This window comes from Oculina patagonica, chromosome 8 (genome assembly GCF_052425735.1).
Source record: "Oculina patagonica isolate OP01 chromosome 8, crgOcupat, whole genome shotgun sequence".
Classification (NCBI taxonomy): Eukaryota; Metazoa; Cnidaria; class Anthozoa; order Scleractinia; family Oculinidae; genus Oculina; species Oculina patagonica.
Window position 1 is genome coordinate 4,849,843 of NC_135765.1, and position 15,384 is coordinate 4,865,226.

A 15,384-nucleotide genomic window follows, 5' to 3' on the forward strand; every position below is an offset into this window, starting at 1 on the left:
CTCAGGAAAGACCAGTGTAAAGAAGTCACTCAGAGGAGAACCTTTCAACCCAGACGAAGGCAGTACAGTAGGGATAGATGTTGATCCTTCACATTTCAAAGTAACAACTGAGTCCTGGAAGATAAGGGAGAAGGATCAAGAAACAAATTCTGGAACAGCTATTTCCTATGAGCATCATGCAGCACGATTGACTGTCGAAAATCTGAGGCAAGAGAAGGGCATTCCCAAGGAGCGAGTTTCACCAGAGTCTACTCAATCTGGCAACGTTTCTCTGGTTAAGACAGTCTCTAGAAGTGTAAGCAGTGATTCCATTTCAGCATCTTCTGCTTCAGAGGTGACTAATGCAAGCACCCATGACTCATCTCTAGCTGTCACTAAAGATTTTACCAGAGATCCACAACCTGTTGGCATCATACCCGATTACGTGCCAGACGATATAGCAACTTTGATTGAAATGAGACTAAAAGGAGTCGATAAACTGGAAGACGAAGAAGACATATACTCAGTGTTGTGGGATTTTGCCGGGCAATCGGTTTACAATACGACACACCCAATTTTTCTTACTTCAAGAGCGAGCTATCTTTTGATTTATGACCTCAGCCAAAACCCATTTGAAAGAGCAAAACCTGTTGTGAAACAAGGGATGTTTGGAAAATTTAAAGACTGTATTGGTTTCAAAACCAATTTGGGTGATTTAGATTTCTGGATGTCTTCTGTTTCTTCCCAAACAATTCAAAATGAACGTCAACAAGAGAATTGGAAGTCTCATCGGAAATCAGAAGCGTTCCCAGAGAAACTTCCTGCAGTTTTTTTGGTGTGCACTCATGCTGACGCGCCTTATGGCGGAGGTGATCCTAGCTCTTTAGCCCAAGAGGTATTTGGCTTTCTGCAGACCAAGCCATATGAGAGCCATTTATATGGAGATGTTTTTGTGGTAGATAACACCAAGTCAGGTCAGAAACCTGAGTGTCCAGAAGTTAAGCACTTGCGTGAGGAAGTGCTTGCTGTTAGCAAGGAACTACCACAGGTGAAACAACCCATTCCGATCAAGTGGTTGAAATATGAGAAAGCCCTTCAAGTCATGAAGGAAGATGGTCACAAGAGGATCACCCTTGAGGAAGCACGGAAAATCGCATCTGAGGTGTGTAACATTGTCGAGGATAAAGAACTCAAAACAGTACTGGACTTTTTGCATGACCAAAGAATTTTGATTCATTTTGATGAAACCCCAGAGCTGAGTAAACTGGTGGTTTTGGATCTTCAGTGGTTGATTGACGTGTTCAAGGCGGTGATAACCATTAGGCCTTACCGTCGTGAAGAAAAGGAATTTAAAGAACTGTGGTGTAAGCTTCAGAAAGAAGGGATCCTGGAGGCGAAACTTTTAGAACATGTTTGGGCTCCTTTCTTCAAAGACAAAGAAACTTCAGACAGCCTTATTGCAATCATGGAGAAATTTAGCTTGCTTTGTCCTTGGCCATCATCTGATGCTTCATGTAGTACGCAGTACCTGGTGCCATCCATGTTGATGTCTTTTCCGCCAGAGGACATTATGAACTTGGTTGCATCTGCACGAATTCCCCCTCTGTTTCTTAAATTTGAATCTGGTCAAGTTCCAGCTGGCTTGTTTCCCCGACTGGTACTGCAGTTCTTTCAGTGGAGCAAAGAAGAATGTTTGAGAGAAGGGAAAGCTCAGTTTTATCACAACTTCGCCAGATTTTACACCCATGAAGAGGAAGACTGCTCTGTGATACTTATGTGCCATTCATCGTCCATTGAAGTTGTTGTTAACAGGGAGAATCCCGTTAACGAGTTGGTAGGCCGGTTACAATCAGAATTGACTTTGTCTTCAGATGCGAGCTATGGTAGCTTTGATGTGACTTGTGCTCGTGAAGTGCGTAGGCAGCTGGAATTCATACTTGAGTCCATGCGCAAGGAGTTCTTTTGGCTAAAGAACATGAGGTATGAAGTAAGTTTTCTCTGTCCAGTCTGTTGTCAAGGAGGTGCAGTTAACAGGTGTAGCACACACATGGAACAAGGTTGCATGCAAGAGGAGTGCTTGCACTTCTGGCCTGAGTCTCAATTGTGCACTGTCAAGAAGATTCCCTCTTGCTCCAAGCCTGGTATTGCACAAAGTAACAAAGTTCAGATCAAACAGTTTGTGCCATGGTTTGCACCTTCAGGAAATGAGGTAAATGATTCGTAACGTCTTTCACTCCATCTAAGGATATAACTGCAGAAAAATTGTTATTAAATTAGTACTTTAAAGTATAAAGATTTAAAACAGTAATGTGATTTTATTCAAAGAGCTGGGTCCACAGTCTAGTGTCTATTGACGTCATGCAAAAAGAAAAGAATATACATTAGCATATTTTCAGGATGGGCTGATTATGTGTCGGCCATACCTGCTTTTTTGAGCAGTTAGGGAAGTTAAAATATGCTTATGGCGATAGTATAGCCTTATCGAAGCTTTATTATCTGCATTATCATCTGCTAAATTACATTTGTAAGGACCTTTTTTCATTAAATTAATTAAAAGTTTAAAGATTTTGACATTCGGCGTTTATATGTAATGTTTTTGTTGTGCAGTATACAGTACATCCAGTGCATATTAATTATATAGACCGCTCCGGGCACATGTAACGTTTAACTTGCGCATTATGTTGTGTGTTGTCGTCACCTGCAAAACGATTTTATCTCTCAAAGGTTCCTAGATATATTTGATTGCCCCTTTATCCGGTACTTGTTGGTAAGTTGAATGTTAAAAGGGATATAGTCATTTCCTGTTTGCATTCGTTCCATAGCTGACTGCTGATGAACATAATGGAAGATTTTTGGCCAATGTGGAAGGTAACCTAGTTCGATAGTGTTTCGTGCTTAGCTAATTAAACAAGCAACAATTCATACAAACCCTTTAATGTCTTTACGGTTAATGTAAAGATGAAGTCATGCACCTCTTTTTCCTTTCATTCACTTCATTCTATACGAGAAAAAGCATCGTGTCGATCCATCGTCAGTGATGCGTCAGTGAAAACGTCCGGCAAACCTAGCAAATACTGACAACGTAGAGACTTTCTCTCGCCTAGCAAGACCTAGTACACCTGCAAATGAGGTGATGTCGAAAGAAAGAGGAGTAAGGCCCTTTTCGTTTTCGTTTAGTAAGCTTGAAGAGTGCGAGAAAAGAACAAAAAAATCGTGGAATTTGAAAAACAAAATAATGCCATAGCGAACTCACAAAAAATTGATGTACGGAAGTAAATTTTGTGAATGATCCTTTATTCGTAGGAAGTAAAGAAATTGCCCTTCCTGGTAAGGTTCAAGAATCCCTTTTGTCACAGTCATGTGACGCAAAAGAGGTTGTACTTCAATTTAAAGAGAGTCTGCAGCTGGACCAAGCCTCTTTAGAACAGCCAGAGCCTGAGACCAAGACATTGATCCGTTCCTTAGCAAGGAAAGCTAAAGATTCAAAGAGGCTTGATGTGTTCGACCATTTGAGAAAGATTACACCAGCTGGAACTACTGGTGAGACTGCCATTTACTCAGCAGCATGTTAGCTTTCCCTCTGAATGCCCGATTCCCTCTATAGCACGCGCCTGCAGGGAATCACGGTAGTTGTATTCATCAAACCATGGGCAAGACTCAGCAATGTGCATTGTTGCTGAGTCTCGTGCATGGTTTGATGAATACAACTTTCGTGATTCCCTGCAGGCGCGTGCTATAGAGGGAATCGGCCATTGAGAAAGGAAGGCGTCTGCAAGTACTGAACAACCATATATCAGTTTCAAGCAATGTAAACATATTGCTGTTATGATTAATAGTTTGTAGTAAATGTAGTGTCTGTATCTTTAGGTTTTTGTTAATTTTGAAGTAAAGCGTTCTTTTTAGTAATAAATTGTTCTCTAAACTTTGCTTAAGCATTTCATAAAGAGTACAATCAAAAAGTCGAAATTTCAATTTATTGGAAGTTTTCCAATAACTAACTGCGTTATAATGTATGACTTTTACAACGTATCAAGAGGTTGGTTGTTCAGCACTGCTTTGGTCATGGCATGTAGTACCATCTTCAATTATTCCTCCAACACTCGGCAATCTACCAGCCGTTGTGATGGATCGCGTGTTGTGGATTGCACCAGGATTTTGCATCTGCGCAGTTCCAGGAAGCAGTGGCTGATATTTTTACCTTTTAATGACCACCTTACCTTTTGCTTTCCTTAGGTCCTCGGTTGCCTGAGCACCTTGATGTCCGAAATATCCCAGTTTCCAAGGGAAGAGAACTTACAATTGACTTGAGTGGTATGATTTATTCCTTGTGTATAGCAGATGTCTGCAGTAGTACTTTTTTTAAATCCCGTGTACTTGAATGTCTCTGTTCATGATTATCAACGTTTCAAATTTCGTCCCACAAGAAGAGATCTTGATCGTTAAAAAATTGAACGTTAAAGCATGGTATAAAGCTAATAGATCACTATGTGGGGCTTTAAGTGGCTGTTAAAAAACTCATTAATAATTCATAAAGAAAATACAAAAGAAATTAATGTTGAATGAGTGTCTTTATATCTGATAAAGACACGGCTAAACTTTACGTCCAATTTTCTATGCCAAAATAAACCCAAATCTAAATATTAGTGCAAGAATGAGTTGATCTACATCAGAAGACTTTTAAGCCGTTCAATAAATTCGCAGTTCGTGTTTTATCAAGTCTAAAACACTCGGCTGCGCCTCGTGTTTTAAATTTGATAAAACACTGCTGCTCATTTATTAAACATTACATAATTAACTTTCTTGGTAGTTTTGGTAATTATACATGTAGCATGCAATTCACATCTTAATTGATCATGCTAGCCTACAAAAATGACGCTTTTGTGTGTCATAGGTGGCCACGAGTGGAAGGTGGTTGCTGAGGGACTGGGCTTGACCCCACAAGAGATTCGTTTCCTTAACAACCGAACTCTGAACCCACTTGATGCTGTCCTGGCATTCATTGCTAAGCAGCGCTTAGTAACTGTTGGCGAGCTGTACGACTTGTTATGCAAAAGTGGATATCCAGTACAAGCTGACCTTCTGTGAAAATTGACATGATTGGTTTTTGTTTTAATTTCGATTGGTATTCGATAATGGGCACTTTCCTTTTGTTTGGAAAACCCAGTTGTTCCTGTGGTGAATCAAATGGAACAGACTTTTCCATTCGAAATTTCTCGGAAAAAGAGGAATACCTGCAGATATATTCCTCTTTTCCTGTTTTTCCTGGAATGACAGGAAATTTCTGTTCCATTTGTTTACAACCAGACCGTTCGTTCGCAGAGCAAGGTCAACAATTTAACCAAAGAACGCTAAGAGCGAGGGTTTTTCCCTTGAACTACTTCAAGGCTTCATGAAGAAGGAAGATAAAGAAGAAAAGTTTCACCCTTGATCACCAAAATGGAATTTTCAAAAGGAACAGGTTCTTTCCGTTCCGTTTACGAAATGAAAAAATTTACACTGTTACATTTATCGAAAAATTCTCTCTGAAAATTCCATGAAAATGGAGGCGCCCAAGAACTTTGGAAAATTTAAATTTCGTTGTCAGTGGACTCTCGAATCCAGCTATTTCGAAATCGGACACTGAGCTTGTAGTCCTATTACCCGTTGATTATGTCGTACACCATGTGCTGTCCTTATTTAAGAATTAATTGGGTAGTTGCTTAAAAGGGATTTAAGCATAGCAACATATACTACTTCGGTTAAGTATCTCGTGGTTTTAAGACACAGGTTAGTTTTGTTTGGAGTAGATCAACGAGGTAAAATCAAATGGAAGAATACATGAAAATTGTATTACAATTATAAAAAGTAAGTCCTTGAAATGAATTTAAATCTAATTTTGCTAAATACATAGAGGATATTACACGGCGGCGCGAAGATATGAATTTTATTTTCGAGTGGTAAAGCAATATTTTACGAATGAGCGCAGCGAATGAGTAAAATATTGCTTTTACCACGAGAAAATAAAATTCATATCTTCAAGCCACCGTGTAATTTTCTTTTTATTATATAGCCAAAAAACATACTTGCTGTAAAAGTTAAAACATTTTTATTAATCAAAAGCTTAAACACGAGCGACGGCTAAATATAACAATTAAGCAAATTGCGAAACTGAAAGGCAAAATTTCGCGAAGTGAAGCTTTCAGAAGATGTATATCGTAAATGTAAAAACAGTCTGTTTATTAGCTTTCCTCAATGTCACTGACAATAAATAATTCGCCGTTTCGAAATCTGTTTTTGCTCAAACTCACCGCTTTTCTACTGATCATGATTTCTGATTGCGAAGTCTTGTAGTTCGGCAGCTGGAATTTCTTGATTTTCCCTCTCTTCGTCTGACTTTCCACAAGCAAGAAGCTCTTTTAAATAATTTCAAGTCATAAGAAGTTTTCTTCTTCGTGTTAGCATTTTCCTGCTCCTCAGTAAAGCATTTTATTTTGGCTTCAGTGAACTTCACGAATCGATCTCGATAGCTCGCCATTTCTAACCGGCGTTGGCAGCTTTGCACAAACAACCGTGCAAAGGCGGGAAATGACGTCATCGATATCCTCACTAGTGAGGATATGGTAAATACGCCACTACAGTCCCGGATGCAGTTTCGTATGAATTTTATGAGTGGTCTATTTTCCAGTAAAACACTCGCGGCTATATAATAATGCCTGTTACCTGATGTAATTCAATATGCGCATCCTCTTGTATTGAAATTGCAGAGAAGGAAGCTTTAATTTTAGACGTGTACATCATTTAAAGGAAAGGATCGAAATAGATGCAAAATAATATGACGTTTTTTAACAAATTACATGGTGCGTTTTCTTGGAAATTGTTTAAAACTGAATATGTTTGTAGTTAACATAATTTTATCAATATACTTTAGGTAGAGGTTTTGTAGAAACGAATTTTTTTTTACAGCAATTTAGTTAACACGAGTGTTCCATATTTAGTTGCAATCAGTTAAAATACCGATACATTTTGTTTTCCATCGAGCGGAGTTTAGGTTCCTTGTGCTGTTTTGCCTGCGAGTATTTATATTGTGGTAGCAGTGCACATTCTGCCATTCACCAAATTGGATCCTGCTCTTGGGAGGAAAATTAGTGTTTTTTTAGTTCCTGAAGAGGAATTTCAATATGGATATACGAAATCTTCCATCCCTCCCTCCCTCCCGTAGGTAGTTTATAAGGAACTCTTTGTAGATTTCTGTGGACTAAATGGCGAGAAATGTTTTATCACTGTACAGTACTGAGATTATCCTGTTTTAGATTACCCAGTTAACTGTTTCAGTCCAGGCAGAAAAAGGTCATCAAGAACAACGCATTTTTTTCTATACATTTTATATTAAAAACAAAGATAAAAAGGTTTATTTTTGTAAAGGCGTATCAAATAAGTTTAGCCTTTCTCCAAAGACCTGGCAAAACGGGGTCGCAAGTAGACGTAAGTTTTACCGAGGACTTCTGGCACCTGCGTTAACTTGCAGTGACTGGAGTTCACTTTGGCCGGCATCAAATTTGCACACAAGTCGTCGCAAGTTTTTCGCCATTTGGTCACCAAACGCCAGTTGATAGCACGTCAATCGTTTGCATTTGGATTACATTTTGAATGCCTTGAAATGGCTTCTTTGTTTGCAAATAGCGTGTACTTGCGAGTGGACTTGCGAAACCGTTTGGCCACCAAGCGCAAGGCAGTAAACAACTTGGAAGTACTTGCGCCTCCGTTTGACCAGGTCTTAAATAGTAAAACACGAATTTCGTTTTGAAGTTTCGTGTAACGTTTCTTACATATTAAGAGAAGAATACATTTGAGATGATCTCACAGTATGTGTATGTGCTTTAAAATTTTTCAGAAATATTATTGTTAAGAATAGGCACTCATCAACACTTAGTGTTTGCGAGTGTATATCGATGTATAGCAAAACAACTTTTTGTACAAATAGGAAAACATATTGCATAGCTTTTAGGCACAAAAAAGTTTAGAACAGTATAAAAAGACTAGTTTAGATGAGTAACTAATATTGTCATTGTCATAGAAATTTTAAGTATAGAAATTCTAGGTAGATTCAATTTGTAATTATCATTTTAAGTAGCTATTCGTGTGGCTACCGTTGAGGACTTAAAAGAGTTTAACGGTTAATCGTAAACTAGACATAACCACTTCTTATAGTTGTAATATTTGTTGGTAAGGTATTATGTAATATGTATATGTAATGAGTATATGAGTTGGATATGTGCAAGAAACTGCGGACGTGAATTCGCACTTGAAGTGATATTCGCAGTTGTAACGCAAAAATGGTGCAGAGAAAGCACAGGAAAAGATATATATTTCGTAGAAAAATGTCCATTAAGGTAACAAAATGGAGTCAAATATAGTCATTATTGCGTCCTTCTCTAGAGCAAGAAATAAATTCCAGTGTCAAAAATTCTTTATTGTACTCATCATTTGAAACTTACATTCCTTTTGATAAAGAAATGTGTTAAATAACATTTTCATGGCTAAATTGTTCGCCACTCGCCTTTTTTCTCAAATACGTGGAATGCGTCGCTCCTGCATGTAGGGTGTAGGTCGGCATATATAAACCCAATCAATGTTCAGTATTTGAACGGAGGCTCGTTTTGACATTTTCAAGCCTCTTTAAAAAAGTGGAAGTTTGAGAGGATTAAAGACAAAACTTGTGATAGTGAATTAATTTTTCTGCTCTAGATAGTAACGCTATATTGACTGCAGAATAGTAAAAGTTGTGCAACTATCAGTCTAGTTTACTAGAATAAAGCCTTTTTACAACATGTCATTGATATGAACTTTTTTGTGCGTTTGTTACGAAGTTAAATAGTTACAATTCAAAATCTAAAGCAAACTTCCGTATTACAGTGTCAGTGTCGATGGGAGTGTCTCAATAAGCATGCCAAAGCGCCTGAGCGGACCGGAGAGCCGCTCAGTTTTCGTTTTTGAGCGCATATAGTTCTTGACTCTTCTCATGATCCTAAATGACCGCATGCTTGGTTCTATGCCACATTCGGCTGCCATCGCGTCATTTCTTTGTTCAATTGGTGCAGATAGTTTCGTCACATGTGTATAATGATTATTTAGCTAGCCTAACGTTCAAATCCCGTCGCCTCTGTCAACCATGATGTTCCAATCGTTGTGCTTATTGTCTACAAAAACTATTTGCTAATGCGGGCTCAGTGACTAAAACTCTGCAGCATTTAAGTATCAAGCGGTCAGTTATTTTAACGAACAAAGACTTTCCAGAAATCACCGGAAGACACATCACCATCCCAATCATCGCAATCCAATCTTGAGCCATCCTCAGCCAAAACCCAATGAGAGAAGTCCCCCACAAAAGCAGGGTGGTCGTACAATCTTCCTTCATCTTGGCTATATGAAGCACCCCATTTACCAACTTCCTTCAAACCACCTTCAGAACCCCATTTATGGCAAGCTCCGGCTAACAGCGAGTCGTCATCATCCATTCTTACAAATGAGCCACAGGCGTCGGGCTGGACATCCGTCTGACCGCTGAAGTACTGGACTACAGCTTCACCGGCACTGTTAGCGGCCGTGGTCACGTGGAACGTACGTCCTTGTTGTTTACTGCAGTGGAATCTCAGTTGAGTGAAAGGCACAACGGTTTTCAGCTTAATCATGGCGCTTTTCGTGAGAAACATCTTGTTGTTGTGATAGTTACTTATTCCACGATATGTTGTCTCAATTGACAACTGTGGTGCGGCCAGTGACCCGTCAATGACAAGGTTGGAGACAAGAAGCCAGCCTCCTGAAAGCAGGCAGGGATCGGCCGTTATTTGACAAATAAAAGCTTCAGGAAATACGTTGAGGCTAAAACTTTATTAAAAAAATCTAAAAAAAACATCAGCTAGTGTAATATACTTGCGTTGTAACTACACCTGAACAAATCGGAAACATGTGACAGTTTTTATTGCATTGCATGTATATCATATGCAACATAAATTATGCAAGTATATCCAGTCGTCCGTTTTAAAATATACTATTACATGAGTTTATCTTTCTGTAACTGTAAATTGAAATGTCTTATTTTCAAAAAAACAATAAGCAATTCTTGGATGACATTATTGTGATACCCAGAAACACCGGAGAGACTGAAGTGGCCTCTTAGGGCCTTTTTACGTGATTCCAGAATGACTTTCATTCTGGAACGAGTTCATGCCATCCCCATTATATTTCAATGTATCTTTTTACATGATACCGAGACGAAAGTAAAGCCATTCCGGAATGAGCTCATTCCAGTATTCATTCCGGAATGAAATTTTCATTCTGGAATGACATTTCATTCTGGTATCGTGTAATCACAAAACGAATTTCGTTTCGAGATCAGTGAAACCGAATCTCATGAAACCGCATACAGAGGCCTCAGATTGAACTCAGAACAAAAAAAAACGTAATAGTATTTACTGTTTAGCCCAAAGAAGCAGCCCTATGGTCAAAATGCTTGTTAAAATTGCAGATATGGCCATTAATGGGCACGTAAGATGTTTGCGCGAAACATGCACCATCTTAGTGTTTTTGATCTCGCGCTATAACCGCGCAGGTGAAAACGCCTTAGGTTGAGCCGGTCGACTCTGTCATGTAAATGCTCAACGAACTTCATTTCGGATTAAGAGTCATTCAGGAATCATGTAAACAGGCCCTTACTTCTATTTTTTTCCAATCACAGATATTCCCTCCTCTAGATATACTCAGGGAATTATCTAGTACTTACCACCGTCAGTTGTCATTTCACAGTGGACGTTCAAAGGGTTTCCGTCCTTCTCGGGGTCGATCCAGTACTCCCCGTCTCCTTTGGAGTTCCCAGAGTCCCGGATGTGCTTACAAGAATTACCAGGACGATAGGAATACCAACCTAGTGGTAAGACTATAAACAGAAAGATTTTTCTTTTCATCCTACGCTATTTCCAAAAAGTCGCCAGTAGTATCAGCTATAAAAGAGACTATCTGTAAGTGTGAACGTGGTTGTTGTCTTCCAGCATGTGGTAAGCTGTTCTCATTCACAATTATGACGCGGAATTCAGAAGTGCGTAGATTACATAACCCCGTTTGTTTATAGATAGTTGCGTTAGGTAATGCTTGATCACCACGTGCACAATCGCCGTATTTAAAGATCCCGTTTTAGTTTGGGGATTTGAAAGACGCAAGCCGGGAAGTTCGGGCGAATTTTTGGCCCACCCACCTCCCCTTCGGCGACGTAATAGACAGCTATAGTGCTTTCTCACCCAGTCGCTCATTGCCTCGGCCACAATCTTTTCCCATGTCTTATCCACGCCGGACAATGAGCGGCATAATTAATGAGTGAGAATGGTATACTATTGTTGGATGAAGTTTTTGTGAGAAGTCAAGATTCCTGTATTTGGTTATTTTAAAAGAGATATCACTACTTTTACTTAGCGAAATATCCATCACTTACCACCGTCAGTTGTCATGTCACAGTAGACTTTTAAAGGGTTTCCGTTATTTTCTAGGTCCAACCAGTAATTGCCGCTGACCGCTTGTCCTCCTTCACTCGCTTTAATCTCTCCACACGAATCAGCAGGCAGCTCGGGAATAGAACCGAGAGGCACTGGAATTGAAAAAAAATTATCCAATTACAACTTATTATTATTTGTTTAACGTTGCGATTTGAGTATAACGTTATTATCTTTTGCTAGTTGTTTTACCTCTGTTCGGAGCCTTCTTCATGTAATATCTGTCACTGTCCTTGACAAAGTCCTCTGGCCTGGCCTCCTTAGTTCTGTTATTCAACTCGCATATGTCTTGAAAAAAGACGTAGTTATAACTTTGACATCTGATGTCAGAGGTGCACGCCTCTCTGCAGTCCATTGAAAGCCGCCGAGCTTTGAACGTCTTAAAGGTGTGGCCCTTTAGCATCATTTGATAGATGGAGTAAGTGTCAATTCCGCATTGTTGGCTGGAGATGTTGCGGAACATTAAGGACACCAATAACAGAATGGCGATAGCCAGCATTTTCTGCAAAATAGCATTAGTTGACGATGAATTTATATTATTTCTGTTTGAGCGGGGGATAAGACTCGGTAAAGCAAAAAATAAACCTTTAACTTACTCAAAAGATGAGGTGTCTGAACACAATCAATTGACAAAGAGAGTTTTTAATTTTAAACACGAATAATGATTCGATTTATTTAAAAACTTTTATCTTTGGATATTTATGGCGTAACTAGTGTTTCATATATGGCATCTGTTTTATGAAAGCGAGTTAAATAGTAAAGAACAGAATATTTAATGCTCAAATCGGTAAGAAAAAGTGTGTTTAATTAAATGATGGCTGACTTTGTGAATGAAATCTTACAAACAAGGAATATTGAACATCAAAAATATGAACAAGTCAAAAGGCGTTTTAAATAACGTTTTAAATTTACAGTAATACCTCCTGACACTATTTTTAAGATGGCGCATCAAAAAAAAAAATATTCAGAGTGCTGAACACGCAAAGTACTGGGAACATGTCATAGATCTGACGAATGCATACACTCGACGAAATGTAATCTTTACCCTGAAGGTAAAAGATGATTTTCGCCAGATTTTCAAAGCCATCAATAATTTATGCAACACGCAGAAAAGTAATATGTACCGTGAGGTTCGCCTTGTTGTGTTGTCATGGTAACTATTTAGTAACACGCAATGAAATTTCCCTGATATTTTTCAAGCTTTTGAAGTGGTGGAGAGAATTTCTATCACTTATAAATACAATCTCTCCTTAATTCACGAAGTTATCGAAACGGCATATCACAAGCTCCAGTATCACCATCAGCTAAGCAAAACCGCTCTCTCTTCAATTATTGATGTGGTGATGTGGAACTTTTCACTTTGTGTCACTCTCTCTCTCTTTAGGTATTGATGTATAGTACAGATGTGAAGCTTTTTACTTTTTTCACAAAAATTAAAACTTCCCTCTGTTTACTTGATGCTTTATTTTGAGAATAACAAATTTGAAAAATAAAATTTGTTTGAATTCATATTGACAAGAATTGTAAGCGCCTAGTGAGTGCTAATAATCTTTATTCCAAAAACAAAACATTTGAAGGTTATCGCTGGCTAGGCTAAGTCGTTCGAAGTAATCTTGAGAATTACATCTCCAGTCCTTTTTATCTTTATTAACGAGTTACTAATGAGAAGGCATTTATAAGATCCAAAATCTCACACAAGCTCTCTTATTAATGTATTGATATACAAAGGAGTGGTCAAAACTTGTCTCGTTTGATTGAGAGTTCTTATATGTTGTCTTTTCTTAGCGTTCATGAAATCCTTAGCTGCCCATATTACCACAGTGGCTATGGCCTGCAGCAATTTCGAGAAGGCCAAAATAAATCAGTATAAATCTAGCTTTGATCATGATTGACTGCGTTCAATTCTCGAAAGAGATTAATAATGTGTTTTACACTATAAAATAGAAAGTAAATAACATCAAGAAGGGCACGAGTCATTTATTTAATACCTTTTCGTGCTTTTTAAATGGTTTTTCGGCTCGAGTGTTTCTTGCGTGTCGTGTTCAGTATATAAGAGTAAGTTAACAAGAAAAGAACTAGGTATTTAGTGCTTAAGTTACTAAGAAAAATTGTTTTCGATAGGAGAACTGCAAACTTAAAGGCTTGGGACTATGTCACGAATTTTACCAGATTTTTAAACAGCCAAAATTTATATTTGTGTCGCAGGAAACCTAAAAATAATAGTCTATTTTTATTGCAATTGAAAATTGCTATATTGGAGCACTGAAACTGTTAACGAGCATCGCATCTGTGGATAAAGATGGCTCGGATGGAAACGGATTGCAACTTGAAAAAGTAAGGCTTACTTTTTCAAGTTGTTTCCGCGCGTCTCAAAAAAAAAACGATATTTATAGCCGTAGCTTGATTTATGTCCGCAAATTAAAGTTATACCTTCCTTTAGATGTTCAAAGATAATGTTTGTATGGGTTAAGTTGGCTACCACTAATTTCAGAACAGTTTAAACCAAAAATCTGCAAAATCCCCGTGGCATAGCTCCTTTAACAACTAAGGAAAATTCAATAGCAAAAAATGCCAGCAACAACAGGTGCGTGCGAAAAAGGTTTTAAAAACGCGTACCTCGTAAAACACGCCTTTCAAGATGACACGTCAGAAAACTTGACTAGCGATGAATCCGCAAAGTACTGGCAACATTTATTTTTGTTTATCATTGTTTATTTATAGTTTATTCTTATGTTTTTTTTTATTTGTTGTTGATTTTCTTTTCATGAAGTTAAAAGATGATTCTCTCCAGGTTGTTAAAGCCATTAATAATTTATTCAACATTCTGAAAAGTAAGTCATGTTCCGTGATGTTTTCCTTGTTAAGTTGTTTTGACAACTATGGCGTAACACGCATTTCCCTGTTATTTTTCATACTTGTAAGTGTAAAAGAAATGTATCGTGAAGAGCATTTCTGTCACTTAGAAATACCATGTGCAATCGATCTCTCCTTCATCCACAAATCAATAAGGCGCGTCACAAGATTTAACATCTCTGTCAGCCTAACAAACCGCTCTCTCTTCAATTATTGATGTGCTGATGTGGAGCTTTTCACTTTGTGTCACTTAAAAAATATGTTTACCTGAATCATTGTTTTGAGTATAAATAACGATTTGTGTGAATTATAGTTGTTTCATATCGACAAGAATTGTAAGCGCTCAATGACTACTCATTAAAATTAATTTAACTTATTTTTTATTCCAATTGAAAACATTGGAAAGTAATCACCGAATTTCTTCGCTATTAAAAAAGTCGATGAAGCAAACTTGAGAACTTTACGTAGACTCTTTGCGCATGACATATTGCGGCTATGGTTTCCTCCCGAGGCTTCCCGGTTTTTACCCCGTCAAAATAATTATAAATCAATGACTCATACATTTTTTGCCCCTAACCGATGTTCTTCTTCCCTTTATTTTCTTTCCAACGAGTTTTCGTCGCTTTGATCTAGTGGTGGATCTAGGGACGGGGCCCCGGGCTCCCGAGCACACTACTTATTTTACGATTCTTGTCGCAGACTTGAAGGATCGGGGCCTAAGGGGATGAGATTGGTCGCAACGTAACGCTTCCAGAGTGCGCGCTAAGGGGAGACATAGATATGGCGGGTAGCCATATCGTTAAATTTGCTTGTAGTTTACTCTTTTAAATGGTTGTTGACCCGGATCAACATTTGATAGGCGGCCATCTTTCAGAATTCTCGAAAGATTGTAAAAAAAATTATGAACAAACAATCAACGTGGGAAGTTTTAAGATCTCCACAATATTTCGAATATTTCGAATCTTGCCATCTATCGGCTGTCATGGGGCGAAAGCAAATGTGTTTTCACTTATATTTAACAATAGTTGGCAGA

General features: G+C 38.3%; 3 protein-coding genes across 3 annotated transcripts in view; 1 reads left to right on the top strand and 2 right to left on the bottom strand.

Annotated features, from left to right (window-relative positions):
* LOC144664117 (uncharacterized) overlaps nucleotides 1-15,384 on the bottom strand; it is an 85,136-nt gene that overhangs the window by 57,980 nt on the left and 11,772 nt on the right. The gene's annotated exons all lie outside the window — the stretch shown is intronic.
* Nucleotides 444-5,064, top strand: LOC144663110 (uncharacterized). Its single transcript, XM_078524050.1, has 5 exons — nucleotides 444-2,188; nucleotides 2,802-2,847; nucleotides 3,283-3,519; nucleotides 4,213-4,290; nucleotides 4,871-5,064. Exons 1-5 carry the CDS (start codon nucleotides 455-457, stop codon nucleotides 5,062-5,064), a joined length of 2,289 nt encoding a protein of 762 aa, XP_078380176.1. The 5' UTR covers nucleotides 444-454.
* On the bottom strand, nucleotides 9,217-14,158 carry LOC144663436 (uncharacterized). Its single transcript, XM_078524387.1, has 5 exons — nucleotides 14,115-14,158; nucleotides 11,691-12,000; nucleotides 11,441-11,593; nucleotides 10,739-10,891; nucleotides 9,217-9,775 (listed from the first exon to the last, which is right to left on the bottom strand). Exons 2-5 carry the CDS (start codon nucleotides 11,995-11,997, stop codon nucleotides 9,231-9,233), a joined length of 1,158 nt encoding a protein of 385 aa, XP_078380513.1. The 5' UTR covers nucleotides 11,998-12,000; nucleotides 14,115-14,158; the 3' UTR covers nucleotides 9,217-9,230.

Bases quoted from the DNA above. Each gene is read 5' to 3' on its own strand.
- LOC144663436 (XM_078524387.1), bottom strand. From the start codon at position 11,997: ATGCTGGCTATCGCCATTCTGTTATTGGTGTCCTTAATGTTCCGCAAC. The intron at 11,594-11,690 runs GTAAAACAACTA...TTTCAATTCCAG, and splicing joins GAAGAAGGCTCCGAACAGAG to TGCCTCTCGGTTCTATTCCC. The intron at 10,892-11,440 runs GTAAGTGATGGA...TTCTGTTTATAG, and splicing joins TGACATGACAACTGACGGTG to TCTTACCACTAGGTTGGTAT.
- LOC144663110 (XM_078524050.1), top strand. From the start codon at position 455: ATGAGACTAAAAGGAGTCGATAAACTGGAAGACGAAGAAGACATATAC. The intron at 3,520-4,212 runs GTGAGACTGCCA...TGCTTTCCTTAG, and splicing joins TACACCAGCTGGAACTACTG to GTCCTCGGTTGCCTGAGCAC. The intron at 4,291-4,870 runs GTATGATTTATT...TGTGTGTCATAG, and splicing joins ACTTACAATTGACTTGAGTG to GTGGCCACGAGTGGAAGGTG.